At 39.5% G+C, this 15,575-nt stretch overlaps 1 protein-coding gene across 2 annotated transcripts in view; it reads left to right on the forward strand.

Annotated features, from left to right (window-relative positions):
• Positions 1-15,575, forward strand: part of DIP2B (disco interacting protein 2 homolog B) — a 145,503-nt gene that overhangs the window by 108,762 nt on the left and 21,166 nt on the right. For both annotated transcript variants that reach the window (XM_069970294.1, XM_069970295.1), the window contains exons 16-32: positions 35-154; positions 1,624-1,738; positions 3,531-3,670; positions 4,852-4,988; positions 5,652-5,732; positions 6,813-6,940; positions 9,348-9,462; positions 9,706-9,907; positions 10,253-10,362; positions 10,909-10,989; positions 11,085-11,208; positions 11,909-12,030; positions 12,306-12,417; positions 12,789-12,898; positions 13,295-13,425; positions 13,796-13,964; positions 14,735-14,905. In XM_069970294.1, the coding sequence (XP_069826395.1) occupies positions 35-154; positions 1,624-1,738; positions 3,531-3,670; positions 4,852-4,988; positions 5,652-5,732; positions 6,813-6,940; positions 9,348-9,462; positions 9,706-9,907; positions 10,253-10,362; positions 10,909-10,989; positions 11,085-11,208; positions 11,909-12,030; positions 12,306-12,417; positions 12,789-12,898; positions 13,295-13,425; positions 13,796-13,964; positions 14,735-14,905 (2,168 nt within the window). The remainder of the gene's footprint in view (positions 1-34; positions 155-1,623; positions 1,739-3,530; positions 3,671-4,851; positions 4,989-5,651; positions 5,733-6,812; positions 6,941-9,347; positions 9,463-9,705; positions 9,908-10,252; positions 10,363-10,908; positions 10,990-11,084; positions 11,209-11,908; positions 12,031-12,305; positions 12,418-12,788; positions 12,899-13,294; positions 13,426-13,795; positions 13,965-14,734; positions 14,906-15,575) is intronic.

Raw genomic sequence — 15,575 nt, forward strand, 5'->3', positions numbered from 1 at the left:
TATGAATACGTCTTTGTTCTTTCTTGTTTCCCAGCCAGGGTTGCAGTAGTGAAGTGCAGGGACTTGCACTGGGCAATGATTGCACATCGAGAACAGAAGGATATCAGTTTGGCCTCGCTTCGCATGCTCATTGTAACAGATGGAGCCAATCCATGTAAGTGTCATTGTGTTTTATGATTTATGGGTATGATAACCAGATTGAAATTCGCTAAACCACAACATTGACTTGGGATTGTTGACAATTGTTTTTGTGTTAAGATTTTATTTGAGGTTTTCCACAGATGTTATAGCGTCTTATGATGTCTTGTATGCATAAGATAAACCGAGAACCAAAGCACTCTCTATATGATGCCGATTAGGACTTTGTGACATACAAATGACATTATGCCCTCCTCTGGGCTTTGCTCATCATTGCAAGAAGTGCACTTACCAGCCTGCCACATGATCATCCTGAAGTTGTGGACCAGAAGCATGTGTGGCTGTTACTGTTATTGTTTTTATCCTGGGGAAATGCATAAAAAGGCACATGATTTTTTATTATTATTAAAGTGTCACAATATAATTTATAAAATCTGTGTCACAATATAATTTTCAAAATCTAAATCAATGGTAGATGAACATTCATTACTTTTTTTTGTTTGTTATCATCCTGTAAAACAAAGCTGTACTTACCAGAAATCCAGGTCCAGTCTCCTGAAGGCAGATTTTTAGACTTGTACTGGTTTAAAAAAAAAAAAAAAAGACCAAACACAAGATGTCTGATCAGTACAGAGAGTCACGGCTCAATGTGTCTGTCAATCACATAACTGCCTTCTCTGTGAGGGCTTAGATCCTCTAGGAAACACAAGACTTCATGTGTAGACTCTTTGAAAAAACCAAACAAAAACTCCTAAGACACCTGGCGCATCTTACACCAGCAGACTTAAAAGCGAATGTACCAATCTGGTACATTTGTTTTAAGTATAGCATAACAATAGAACGGCACCGGTGCTGCGGTCTTTTTTTTAAACCGTGGCCCGCGCATGCTGACGGACTATTACTGGGAACCGCGCCGAGCTGAAGCACTGGAGGCGCGTCGAATCGCCCCCAGTGGGAGAAAACTCCCGCCCCTCTGTGATGCGGCTCTATTGATTCTAATGGAGCCGCATCACAGGGAGGCGGGGTTTCCTCCCACTGGGAGTGGGCTGTTGCGCCCCCAGTGCTTCAGCCTGGGCTGGTGGCCAGTAAAAGACCGGAACTGCCCGTGAGAACCAGGTAGCGGTTCATAAAAAGGACTGTGGCACTGGCTTCCCCGTGCCAGTGCCGTTGCGTTGATATGCTACATTTATAGCGAATATACATGATGGTACATTTGCATTAACCTTAGATAGGCTTGTGCGAAGCAGGTCTTAATTAATTCCCACCATAAGTTTCCTCAGATGCTTTGCAGGTGTGATAGTTATACCGCATTTATCAATAGTGATACTAGGGGACTGTGACTTCTATTAGGCTTTTATACAAGAGTATTTTACATTTAATGGTAAATCACATTTTTCATCCATTGACGTGCAGTCCTTTTGTCACCTGTTTCACTTTATAACATTTCAATCAATTTGACTGTATTTCTTTTTTGTTGTTTTTCAGGGTCCGTTTCATCCTGTGATGCTTTCCTGAGTTTATTTCAAAATTTTGGTCTTAAGCCTGAAGCGATTTGTCCATGTGCCACATCTCCAGAAGCCATGACTGTAGCCATCCGAAGGTACAGTGCAAACAAAAAATAACTATTAGCTCTATTTTTACATTTAGGCTGAGATCGCTCATCTGACGTATCCCTGTTCAGGTGAATGGTACTGGTTTTCAGTTGTAGAAATGTCTGCAACAAATTTGCCACTTCTGAATATACCATTAAACCTTGTCTGTTTTTCTCATCTTTTAAGAGCTATCTCTTGATTCTGCAGGCCATTACACTTACGATTTTGGTGTTTGGAACTTTTTTCACCCTAGGACACTTTTATAAGCAGTCATTCAATTGCTTCTATGTTGGATCGGCAGGTTAAAGTGGCAGACTGTATAAGTAGCTCAGTCATGACAGTCACCGAGTTCTATAATAAAAACCTGTCATGTGCAAATAAGCTTGTTTGTGGCATCCCAACACCTGAGTGCACCACTCTGCTTGCCAACCTCGGTGTCTATGCCTTCTAATGAATATTCATAGACCTCCCCTTCATATTGGTGCATGGCTATCCTCTTCTGAGATCTGTGCTTGCACAGTAACATTGATGTAATGGCACCGATATAAACATTTATTAGAAGGCATAGCTACAGAGGCAGGTGGGCCGGGAACACCCCAGTGCACCAAACAAGATAATTTGCCTATCGCAGTTTAAGATTCTCAAGAACTAAGACTGAAACTCAATCACACAGTCAATACTACTACCTCCAACCTATAACGGTATATAAACAAAACATAAACAGTTTTTTTTGTTCTTTAGTTTACAATGTTACCTTGGTACTCAAATTGGTCCAAATTCAAACAATTTGGTTCTTAACAAATATTTTAAAGGAGACTTTGTTTCGGTACTCAACCATTTGTCCAGCACCCAGTCTTGTGTTAAGATGTGCTGCACAGTGCAGGTGCCGTCAGTTTCATTCTTGTATGTCTCCCCCTTCAGTCCTTTCCCTGATGTCATGTGCCTGCACTATAAATATTGGGGAGCGAGGGTCCCTGTGTGCACTATTTGATTTAAGATGTGTGATACTATACCATAGTGATTAAATTGTACAATGTACAATGAAACATGCAGGTATAGTGGTTAGCTATAGTGGATGCTGGAACCAATTACACAAATTCACAAGACTTTGTATGCAAAAAATAAACTGCTTGGTACAGTGGTACAGATGTACCACTGTAGATATAGTAGATCTGTAAGAAAGGAAACATAGTAATCTGTATCATAAACCCTATTGTCCTGCACCAGCAGGTTCTTATATGCAGACCTGCTTTTTCTTTCCTTTTTGCTGTATGTAAGGGTTTCAACGTCCAGCCCACCCCAGCCTTCTATTACAGGTTGTAAGATACACATCTCTGATATATGTGTAGAGTAGATTAATCTTTAAAGAGAATGTACCATCAAGTACCCCCGTCCCTCCAATGGAATCAACGGAGCCACGTCATGGAGGGGCAGGGGTTTCCTCCCACTGGGGGAGGGCCAGGCCACCTCCAGTGCTTCACCCCCGGCCCAGTAACCATGAATAAAATGGCGCTGTACGCGGGAATCGGGAATCTTTTGAACCGCGGCACCGGCTTCCCCATGCCGACGCCGTTCGATTCATGTGTGATTTTAAAGAGAGTGTACCTGATGGGATATTCTCTTTAAATATCATTTTTGTTTGCTGGCTTATCATTTTACTAGGCACACACACACACACATTTGTCTATCTGTCTATTTATTTATTTTATTCATAAATTGTATGACTGTATTATTACTTAAGCTTAGTAAGTGCACTCATGATAATGTACAATGTAATGTGAAGAATTGTTTTTATTTAAGACCTGGTATCCCTGGGGCTCCATTGCCTGGAAGAGCTATTTTGTCTATGAACGGATTGAGTTATGGTGTTATCCGTGTGAATACCGAGGACAAGAACTCTGCTTTAACAGTGCAAGACGTTGGACATGTGATGCCTGGCGGTAAGTGAGGACATTAATGTTGTCTTAGTATGTGGTTTAGACTGGATGTGTAAAGTATTTGTTAAAAAAACACTTATTTTTTTAGCACTGCTTAAATGAGTGTGTCATCTCAATATGCCAGTAAAAAGAGCAGTATATTGTGATGCAAGATTTTGTAAATCCAACCTGTCTCAATTTATGCGGTTGTAGCTACATGAATCTTTCTGATTCTGAGATAGTTTTTTGTGACATATTGTACTTTAGGTCAGTGGTAAATTTTGGCCGATATGCAATAAAAAATTTTCCGTGAAAAATGCAATTTTATCATACAAATTTTTTTTTAAAATTAGTATTTTTCGCATTTAAATTTTCTGCGGTCATCACGCAGGTTTAATAATGTAATAATGTTATTGCCTGCGCCATTACACACGCGACGATACTAAATATATGTACTTTTTTCCCCGCAACATTTCTTAATGTATTGGGGGTTATCAGGATTATATATGAATTTTACTTCATTATTAATATTATTAAATAATATTACAGTTTAAAATTGCAGGCATATTGCATTGTAGTGCTGATCCCCGATGGGAAATGAAGGGAGGATTCTCCCTTCTTGCAGCACTATAGGTGCGGCGGGGGCCCGGCTATACCCCTGCAGATGTCTCCTACCAGAACGTCCATCTGCTGTAACGCTATGCAGAATTTTAACACTGTTGTAACACTGTTCTGTGCACAACTGATATTACTATTGTACAGTATGTACATGCATGTCATACTAAGGTGTAATGTTAAATTACATCTATATAGCACCAACTTATTCCACAGTGTTGTACATATCTTGTCATCACTCAGATCAGTCCCTGTCCCCATTAGGGCTCACGATGTAAATGACTAGAGATGAGCGCAACTCCTATCAGTCCTGTCATTTACCATTTGAATACCAGTGGCCCTAGGGAGTCCGGGAAAATATGTATACAGCCTATGGCTCTGTATCCATGCTTTCCCGGACTCCCTAGGGTTGCATTCAATAACTTCCGCCATCAGTATTCAGATGGCGAACAATCGAACTCGAGCATGCTCCAGTTGTGCTCACCTTTGTAAAGGACTTTTTAAACCATCCTTTAAAACAGTGATCATGTAACAGATTTCAGTAGACAGTTGCAAAGTATTGAATCCAGTTACTCTGTTTTTTTTTTTAGGGATCATGTGCATTGTAAAACCAGAAGGTGTGGCGCAGTTATGTAAAACGGATGAGATAGGAGAAATCTGTGTGAGTTACAAAGGAGGCGGAATGGGTTATTACGGACTGTCTGGAGTGACTAAGAATACATTTGAGGTATGTACACATACATATATGAAGTTTGAACATATGAAAACAAGGACAAAAACATGATTGATGGATTTACACTGGCTAAGTAACTGAAGCACTACTGTGTACAAAACCCTGTGCATCTCCAGGGAATATTCTGGAGCTATATAATAATAATAATAATAATAATAATTTTTATTTATAAAGCGCCAACAGATTCCGCAGCACTTTACAATTCTGGGGGTACATACATAGATCAAACATTACAGAGATCTACATATAATTATCCGTACATGAGGATTTCTTCCTGGTACTGATGTGGGTAAAAAATAAAAATATAGCCTGTATATCTTTTCACATGGATTTGTTTATACTAGTTTTAATTTTAGCAGCTCCACATTGTGAGCACAGGTGCTTTAGTCATCTCCATGTATTTGGAAGGAATACAATGTTCTCGGTTTCCAGCCTTGATTTTGTACAGAAAGACATCTGTTCATGCTCAGTGACTCAGTGCCGTGTGAATACGGTGCCTGCAGAGTTCTGTGCATGAAGCTTTTGAAAGCCACAGTTGCCTCTCACCGGAAATTCCCTTTGTGTATCTCATGTTGTAAATACTATTTGGAGTGCTCCATCCTACTTTTCTGTACAAGCAGCAATTCGCTTCATGTTGATTTTTTTCTCTTGTCTTAGGTCTCACCGGTTGGTGCCACTGGGACCCCTGTTGGGGAAACGCCATTTACCAGGACTGGCTTATTGGGCTTTGTAGGGCCTGTAAGTGCTGTACTAAAATGTTTTTAATTAAGTTAAGAATTCTGTTTTTTTTTTTCTCCCTATATCGTGGCCCTACATCAAGCTTCTTTATATATTCGTTCCTGTGGCATAGCATTATTCAGGTGCTTCAACGCTATTCAGGTCCCACTGCTGCCCATGTGTCCTCTCATCATGATTATTGTGCTTTCCTTATACCTCCGCACCTGTTAAAATCAAGTGTCGACGTATCTGTGCACAGACCCCATTCACCTCTATGGTCCAATCATAGTCCAGCCAGTCGTAGTTAGCTAGTGTATGTTTAGGTTGTGTCCTGCAAGTGTACAAGTTTTCACACCCAAACTCAAAGCGTGGTTTGCTGCCCTCGAGTCTGAGTGAAAACTGGTGCATAAAATGCCCTCAGTGTTGTCGCTAGATGTCGCTGTGAATGGGATCCATGCCTGTCCAATCACAGGTACGACTGCACACTATTTTGACAGGGTAATGACATCTGAAGACATGGTGGTGCTGTTAATGCACCCTTAGTTGTACAAAATGCTTCTCTCTGTTTTGGGTTTTTGTAAGAAAATTTAAAGAGGTTTTTTTTTTTTTTTTCATTTTCTGTCATTTGTCAACATTTTTGCATCGAAGATATGTCCCAATATTCAGAATGCACACAACTCAGCCAAGCATTAATGAGTATAGGAGGAGTTTTGGAAAGATAGCGGTCAGTGAAATGCTCATTTACCTATCAGCTATCTAATGTGGGAATATAGCATTGTATATTTTATATTTATTATTGTCAATTCTGCCACTTCTTACAGCATTTGATGACAGTATGGCCTCATACACAACAATAGTTTGTACATTATTGCAGTCGGCATTGATTGCGTACTGGGTGTCATGTATTGCTTGTATTCACCACAAGAGTCATTGAAACCTATTAATGGCATCTGAGGGAGAATGCACACGTTTTATGGAAAAAGCCTCATATTTGCCTATGAAAAAATGGCACTACCCCATTAGTATAGATCTCATAACAGGAATCTTAGCTCAGGTCTTCTTCTGTTTTATAGTTTTAAAAATGTATTTTTCTTATTTCAGGGGAACCTTGTATTTGTGGTTGGAAAAATGGATGGCACATTGGTAGTAAGCAGAAGACGACACAATGCTGACGACATTGTAGCAACTGCACTAGCCGTGGAATCCCTGAAAACCTTGTACAGAGGAAGGTATTACATGCTTTTATACTGGTGTGTTAAGTGTCAGTGTGTGGGTTGTAAGTTTACCTGTACACTGGGATAATATTTTGTCACCCTTCTTCACCCCTTGACTTCAGTAATAATTTATAACAATTTTTATTTATATAGCGCCAACAGATTCTGCAGCACTTTATAATTCTGGGGGTACATACATAGACAAAAATCAGATATCACAGAGATATACATATAATTATCCATACAGTTCATGAGGAGTGAAGGCCCTGCTGGCATGCATGAGCTTACAGACTATTAGGAGGGAAGACTATTCAGTAGGGATGAAATCACTGCAAGATTTTTTTTCAATAATATTCGATTGTATTTTTTTTTTTTGCCTATAAAAATTGGATAGTTTTCCTGCTGATGATTGTTGCCTCTACAACACACATTTTTTTTTGCCCAGATAATAGACTCTGAGATCATTATTGGACTGAGGATGGCCATTTTAATGCCCACCATCTAGGCCGTTGTGACCAAACTATTAGGGGTAGTGATTACAATAAGAAATGCACATGTAATTACCAAGCTTCACCCAGACTGACCACCAGTGGAAAGGACCATTTTATCTGTGCATAAGTAGCTTTTATAGTTCCCTTTTCCACTATCCAGACACAGGTGACACCTTCATCACACACTTATGTGTCTGCCAGGGTCATTGGCAGGTGTCTAACAGAAGGAATTTCCGTGTTGCGGTGCCCATTACATACTCCACCATTGACAGACAGCCACTGTCACCTGTGTTTGCAGTGATGATGTCAACAAGAAACCTAGACTGCTATAAACTAGAACCATTTGCTATTTAGCAACAAATCAAGGTTCTGTCTGGTATACGAGAATGGTCAGGTTTGAGTATGTGGAGGCCTTCAGGCGAGTACTTCAGTCCTGTCTTCGCTGTGGAGCAACGCACTACACCAACTACTGGTGTGATGACCTGAGGGGCCAGACAGCCATCACCCCTAGTAGTGATATGATGGATACTAAACAGCTCAGTTATATGTGAGGGGAATCCTGTGGCCACATGTGTTGCCTCCCATGGATTCCAGTTACAGGATAATGCTAATTCACACTCAGCAAGGGTTTCCAGGAAAGTCTGGCAGATTAAAACACTTCCTGTCCAGTCTCCAGATTTGTTGCCAATCAAGCACTTATGGGAGCAGCCAGCTTTGCCAGCCTATAAGTGTGCAGGATCTACAGGCCTAATCCCCAATAAATGTAACCATCACTCTACTATTGTATATAATCACCTGCATATATCATTACATTCACACTGTAAAGTTTTCGTTTATTCCACCAACTCTTACTTGATGCAATTGGTAGGCATTAAATGCCTATGTATTATCTTACCAGTAAAGCAGTGCCATCTGAAATAAAGACTAATGTTTTCAATTTATTTCATATATATATATTTAAATATTTAAAATAATTTTTTTCCCCCAAAACCTTTTTATTGAAATGTTTGGCATTTTGACAAAGATAAGTATAAAGTACATTAGCTCATACAGTACCATATTAAATGATGAAACATACATAGTAATACTGATCATGAGAGAATTAGAAGCATTACAGTATGTGTAAAAATAAGATTGTCTATAAATTAAGTCCACATAAGATGACTAATTTAGGACTATCGTGCGTTGATGTAGAGCATCGCAGAATATGGCAAATTGTACAGATAGTATGCTGTACATAAGAAGGGATAAGCAACATTATGAAATAGAACAATAAATTACATATAATAAACAAGAAAAACAAAGAGACAAAAAAAAAAAAACACTCGACCAGCCCGTCACTCCCCCTATCTGAAGTCAGAAAAAGGAGTTCAGTTAGCATTAAATATTCAAATACATGAATCAGGAATTTTAACGTACCAGCAGCATCAGCTTGTAAATACCACATTGTGTTCTTAAAACTGGACATGAAGGTATGAATTTCAGAGGGAGACATCCTCTCAGATATTACCAATCTCCATTTATTGAAAAATTTCTTTAAAGATGTATTTGGACAGTGTAATGCATTAATTTTCTCCATATGTAAAAGATGTATAACAGTATCCTTGACTTCAGTGATGGTAGTCCACAATCTAGTGTCGCAATATACATTTAATAGCAACCAGTAAAGTAATATGGACACCTTGCGCTAAAAGTATGTGGGTATCCATATCATCTGAAACCGATGAGTGGTAATGAAATATACACAGGAGTGGATCATTAGGTAATACAATACACCAAATGGAGTTTATTAATTCCCTAATCTCATTCCAATATTTATGTAGTTTGGGACAGTTCTTAGTTTATATATTAGTTAGTTATAGGTCAATGTACGGTATGGGCCTAGTGACCAAATTAGGAGACATTACATTTACATTGTGTGTTTGTTTTAGGATTGCCGTGTTTTCTGTCACGGTGTTTTATGATGAACGCATTGTGGTGGTAGCAGAGCAGCGACCTGATGCCTCCGAGGAGGATTCGTTCCAGTGGATGAGTCGTGTACTACAGGTATATATGTTTATATGGCTCAGCAATGGTGTCCATGTAACAGGCCCCAGGAAACACTGACTGCAGTTATTTCTGGGAGAAGGGGGATGTATAGTAAAGAAAGATAATACTCTCTCTCTCTCTCTCTCTCTCTCTCTCTCTCTCTCTCTATATATATATATATATATATATATATATGTATAGTATTTATATTTGTCACAATTTAGTTCTTGTTTACTAATGTTTTGATCTTTTTTGGTCCAGGCCATTGATAGTATCCACCAAGTGGGAGTTTACTGCCTTGCCCTTGTTCCTGCAAACACATTGCCAAAAACTCCACTTGGAGGAATTCATTTATCTCAAACAAAACAGCACTTTTTGGAAGGCACCTTACATCCTTGCAATATACTCATGTGTCCTCACACGTGTGTCACCAACTTGCCAAAGCCAAGACAGAAACAGCCAGGTAAATCCTGATAATTTCCCCAGAGATGCGTATTATGTATAAAACATTGTAGAAGCATATTATCCCCATACACTTTAGGGTTGGGCTGTCACTATAGAGTGTATGGAGCTGTTGGTGGTGGAGATAGGGGTTGAGTGTAGTGGAAGATCAATTCCTGACCCATTGCCAAATGTTCCTGTATATGGAGTGGATGGGAGAGATAACTGTTAGCCAAACAACCTGTGGAAAAACTATAATCCTCCACCATATACATATAACATGTAAGGTGTATGTAAGTAAACTGGTAGGACCTGTATTTCTCTCCATACTAAAAGTATGACTTTCATTCTTTCCTCTGCCATAAAGGAGTTGGCCCAGCCTCTGTTATGGTTGGTAATCTGGTTGCAGGGAAGAGAATCGCTCAGGCATCGGGTAGAGATCTTGGACAGATAGAAGAAAATGATTTGGTGAAAAAGGTAAAATATTGATTGTTGGAATAAAAACACAGATAAGCTATGCAATCATATACTGTAGAAAAGGCACACTATATATATGGGACAATAATATATAAGGGACATGAAGACAGCTTTTAAAGAGCTAAACCCTCTTGCTGTGGCAGGATTATCAAAATGGCCTTGTTGTGTGTCAACCAATCAAGCTTATTTGGTAAATACCTTCTTTACAGAGTTTGCTTTTTTTACCATATGGTGGTTAGTTGGTAGTGAAGATATGACACTGATGTTACATATTTTACTTATTTTTTTTTATTGTTGTAGCATCAAAATCCCATTTTATCTCTGCATATATATCCCCCGTGCACAGGGCCATAGCTATGTATTCTAAATAGCACATTGTAGGTGGTAGTTACATGTTCTGCATTGGAGCCAACAGCTGCCACAGCGGGAACTGTGGGCTCTTTGAATGTTAAACTGCACAGAGAGGCTGGACACATAGTTTTAGATTTACATGGGAAAAAACCCTTTCAAATGTATTTTTGACTTGTTATATTTTTCTGTTTCCAGCACCAATATTTGTCTGAACTACTTCAGTGGAGAGCGCACACCACACCTGAGCACATTCTTTTCATACTACTCAATGCAAAGGTATTTGTCAGATATTTCTGTTCTAGTTTGGTTTTCTGGGGATAATCTGGAATCCTGATTGTTGGTTACTGACATGTCAATAACTCTGGTTTTAGGGGACAGCTGTTTGTACTGCCTCCTGTTTACAGCTTCATAAGAGAGCAGAGAAAATAGCAGCCACCCTGATGGATAAGGGGCATCTTAATGCCGGGGATAACGTGGTTCTTCTTTATCCTCCTGGTGAGTGTTTGGTGCCCACCTATAAACATAGACAATAGAAAGGCACTGTGCTTGTTTTAGTTTTGAGAATGTGTACTGCTTTTGTTATTGAGTTGATGTGCCTACATAGATTGAATGGTTCACTGTGGCAAGATTAAGTCCCTAGGTCAAGTGGACTAATACAGTCACTGTCACCTTGTTGATATAGTAAGCTATTCAGGACTGACAAAGTAACAAATTAATCACTCCCCGAATTCTCTTGCTGTGCACTTTTGGCACACTTTGTCTAATTTCCTGCTAATTCTGCTTTTGGATTATTTTTGTAGATTAGAAGGAAAAAACTAAAAGAAAAGTAGGCTATAAAAAAAAAAAAAGCCTATACTCACCCTCCCTGCTTCCCCACCGCTGCTGGCAGAGCTTTGTTTCCAATGTACAGCTGTATCCTGGGTTGGCATTGTGCACTTTTCTGCTCAGCCACCCAGCGCTTGTATCAGTCACCTCTCTTCCTGTGTAAAAGAAGCCTGAAATAATTTGCCACAGATTCAAACATTTTATAGGAAATTATGTGCTATATATTGAGCTTGTCTCAGAAATACAGAATGTATTACTGCCATCTGCTACATTTAAGCTCTTGTTACATGTCTTTCTTTCCAGATTACCAGTTGTGACATTCAGGAACCATGTAAAGCTCAATTGTTTCTTTCTGTTTCACTGTTTTTAGGCATTGAGCTGATAGCTGCATTCTACGGCTGTCTATATGCTGGTTGCATTCCTGTTACTGTCCGGCCGCCTCACGCCCAGAACCTCTCAGCCACTTTACCCACAGTACGGATGATTGTAGATGTAAGTCACTTGTCATCTAGGTTATATATTGTGCAAGTCTGACACAAGTCTGCTTGGCTTTGTTTTGGGAGCCCTCCTGTTATATGGACAGGAAACTATAGAACCCATGACCTCTTTCAGGTTATAATACTGTATATAGTTATGTAGGTAGTGACAACTTCTGTAGCATCTTTCCTCCAGTATGTTAAAAACAGATACACAGAGCGCTTGTTGCTTTTTGTGCAATCTTTTATGCATATGTTGATGTCAGTTTGTAACAGAATTCTCTTCTTTAGGTTAGTAAAGCTTCTTGCATTCTCACAACACAAAGCTTATTGAGATTGCTAAAGTCCAAAGAGGCAGCGGCTGCAGTGGATGTGAAAACATGGCCAACCATCATAGATACAGGTAAATACTAAGTTAAAACTTTCCTAGCTGTACTATGATGGGAGATGACAGGTAGAACAAAGTCATTTGTTCGATATGTATATAGGACCAGATTTATTAAACTGTGTGAACCACAGAATTCTGTGGACAGGTGCGACCTGACAGTGTGCACACTTACAGGCTCACTACATTGAAAGTACTGCTGTCACTTACATGCCAATGTGATTGTGTCTAGGGCAACAATATATAATATGTGCCACCCACGTAATTATAAACAGTAAAAACAGATCAATACAAAAAAATAATGCAAAGATAATGTAAGAAGGGAAAGGTAGGTGATTTATTTACCTGAACAACCCTTTATGAACTATGTGACATTGTTTTGCTTTCAGATGATTTGCCCAGAAAGCGATCACCTCAGATCTATAAGCCACCTACACCTGAAATGCTGGCCTACCTCGATTTCAGTGTTAGCACTACTGGCATGCTCACAGGGGTAAAGGTACGTTCACTGCACTCTATGGTTAATGGGTGTAGATTGTTCGGTCTAGTTATTCTTCAGCATTCCCATAGGTAGTAGTGCATGACTGCCACTTTATTTGTAAGGGACTCAGGACCCCATTCTCAAGATGTTTTCAGCAACATAAAGAAATAAGCGAATATAGAGAATATACCGAATAGCCTTACTTCATGCTTGTAAGTTTAGGGAGTCGGAACCCCTATTTATTTGGTGGGTTCACCTTAAGAAATGTTGCTTGGTGGTTAACACTTTTGCCTTGCCTTCATAAAATGTGCATATATCTGAGCCAAGAAAAGTAGATTGTAAGCCCGAGTGAGAACAGGTGCTGATAAGGGTTACAACAATGGTCCTCTCTAATAGAAATCTCTTCTATTGCAGATGTCCCATGGATCTGTAAATGCACTTTGCCGGTCAATAAAACTGCAGTGTGAGCTGTACTCTACACGCCAGATTGCCATATGTCTGGATCCGTATTGTGGACTCGGTTTTGTACTTTGGTGCCTTTGCAGGTTGGTTAGTAAAGCTGAACACATGCTATATCTGCCTGTACAGTTACATATACATATAACTATACAAGGATCATTATTTACATCACCAGATATAGTTACATTGAATAAAGGCACATGCCCATCATTTCATCCTCACTGAGATCTTTCAAATAGGTTCAAAATGAGGATTAAACCAAACCCTCTGGGCAGATGATGCATCATATTTTTCTTATCAGTTAAACAGTTGTATGAAGGACGTAATGATCCCATCCGCCACTAAAAAAGCCTCTTCCTATAAGGATCATAACTATTTTTCAGTTCACTGTATAGTCATCTTATAAAAAGAAACCTGATGTCATATTTTATCATTTCTATGTTTCTTCTTCCTTAGTGTTTACTCTGGTCACCAGTCTATATTAATTCCTCCTATGGAGTTGGAAACCAACTTATTCCTTTGGCTGTCTGCAGTAAGTCAGTACAAGATTAGAGACACATTCTGTTCCTATTCTGTAATGGAGATGTGCTCAAAAGGACTTGGGAACCAGACTGAAGTGCTGAAGGTAAGATGTGTACAAGTCTGTGCATGTGTTTATAAGGTCTTATATAGGAGAAGGGTTGTGTTGGCATTGCTCTGGTAAAAAGGGGAGTTGCCCAAGTGCACCAGGAGTTTGTCACCCCATTCTGGTTTGAAGTAAATCCCCTAATATATCTAAACTTCAGCCCGATACACTTTTGATAACCTGTCACATTTGAAGTCTGTCCATCTAAGTTTACCCTCTCTAAAAATTTGATAGTTTTGTAAATCTGGGACACTTTCTACCAAGCTTGAAGAATGGATACTATATAATGGCTAATAAATGTCATAGAATTACATTGAAGATGACCTGTCACCACTCTTGACCTATGTGTTTTAGCAAATCCATGCAATGCCCATGAAATAACAAATTCTGGATCAATGATTTTTTTATAGCTGTCATGTGCTGTTCTTACTAGAAACGTGTGATTTAATAACCAACTGGGTGTAACCAATTGGGGGGCATGTCCCTACATGGACACTATCCAATCAGAGCTGACTGGGCCAGACAGTGCAGGGACACACCCCCACACCGGTAACACCCAGTTGGTTGTTCAGTCATAGAGTTCTATTAAGAATGACAGGAGCAGCACATCGCAGCGCTGAGAGAGATGTTCCAGAATTGTTATTTCATTGGCATTGCCTGTATTTTGTACAACAGACAGGTCAGGACTGGTGATAGGTTGTGAGCTGTTCCTGTTGCCGAGATCTTTATAATGCAGTTTACCTTAGATCATCTGATATTCTCTCTTACAGACAAGAGGAATAAATCTGTCTTATGTGCGGACTTGTGTTGTGGTGGCAGAAGAACGTCCACGTGTGGCCCTTACTTACTCCTTTTCCAAACTTTTTAAAGATCTTGGGCTGTCTCCTCGTGCTGTCAGTACTACCTTTGGATCAAGAGTCAATACTGCAATATGTTTACAGGTAAAAAAAATGTGGAGATATAAAGAGGATACAGGCCTCATTTCCCACCAAAAGTTTAAAATAAATGGTAATTCTGCTGCAGCCGTGCCCTTGGCATAATTTTACTTCTGAATGGAAATTGGCTGTATGTAAATTCAATTGTCACTTAAGTCATTCACTTAAGTACCTCAGAAGATATGCCTTTCAATGGGTCATTTCAAGAAAGAAACCAAGTGCTTCATGCTATTTCTTTAGCGTAATCCACTAGCAGGCTGCACACCCCATTCATTTCACTATAGGACGCATTGAACAGTTGAATTTCCCCAGCTCTTTACTTCCTCCCTGCTGAGAGGAGTAAATATATAGGTACAATGAAGCCAATATCTTACACAAACCAGGGCATGGCAAGCTGTCTTTGTGTCTGTAAAGGAAACTTGTTAACAAAAATGCATCTGCTTGCTGTAAAGGAAACTTGTTAACAAAAATGCATCTGCTTGATTGGCACGGTTTAGCCAAGCCGTCACACTGATTGTTGTGTAGAGAATGGTGTATAATGTGGGCTACTGGTTGTGAAAGCTGTAACCAATGACCTACCTGCAGCTCTGTTTTTTCTATAATATGGCTGACTATGGCAGCACATTTTGTGTCAGTAAATTACAAAGTGGCGGTGTGCAGCACAAGTCTGCCTTAA

Source organism: Dendropsophus ebraccatus, chromosome 5 (assembly GCF_027789765.1).
Source record: "Dendropsophus ebraccatus isolate aDenEbr1 chromosome 5, aDenEbr1.pat, whole genome shotgun sequence".
Classification (NCBI taxonomy): domain Eukaryota; kingdom Metazoa; phylum Chordata; class Amphibia; order Anura; family Hylidae; genus Dendropsophus; species Dendropsophus ebraccatus.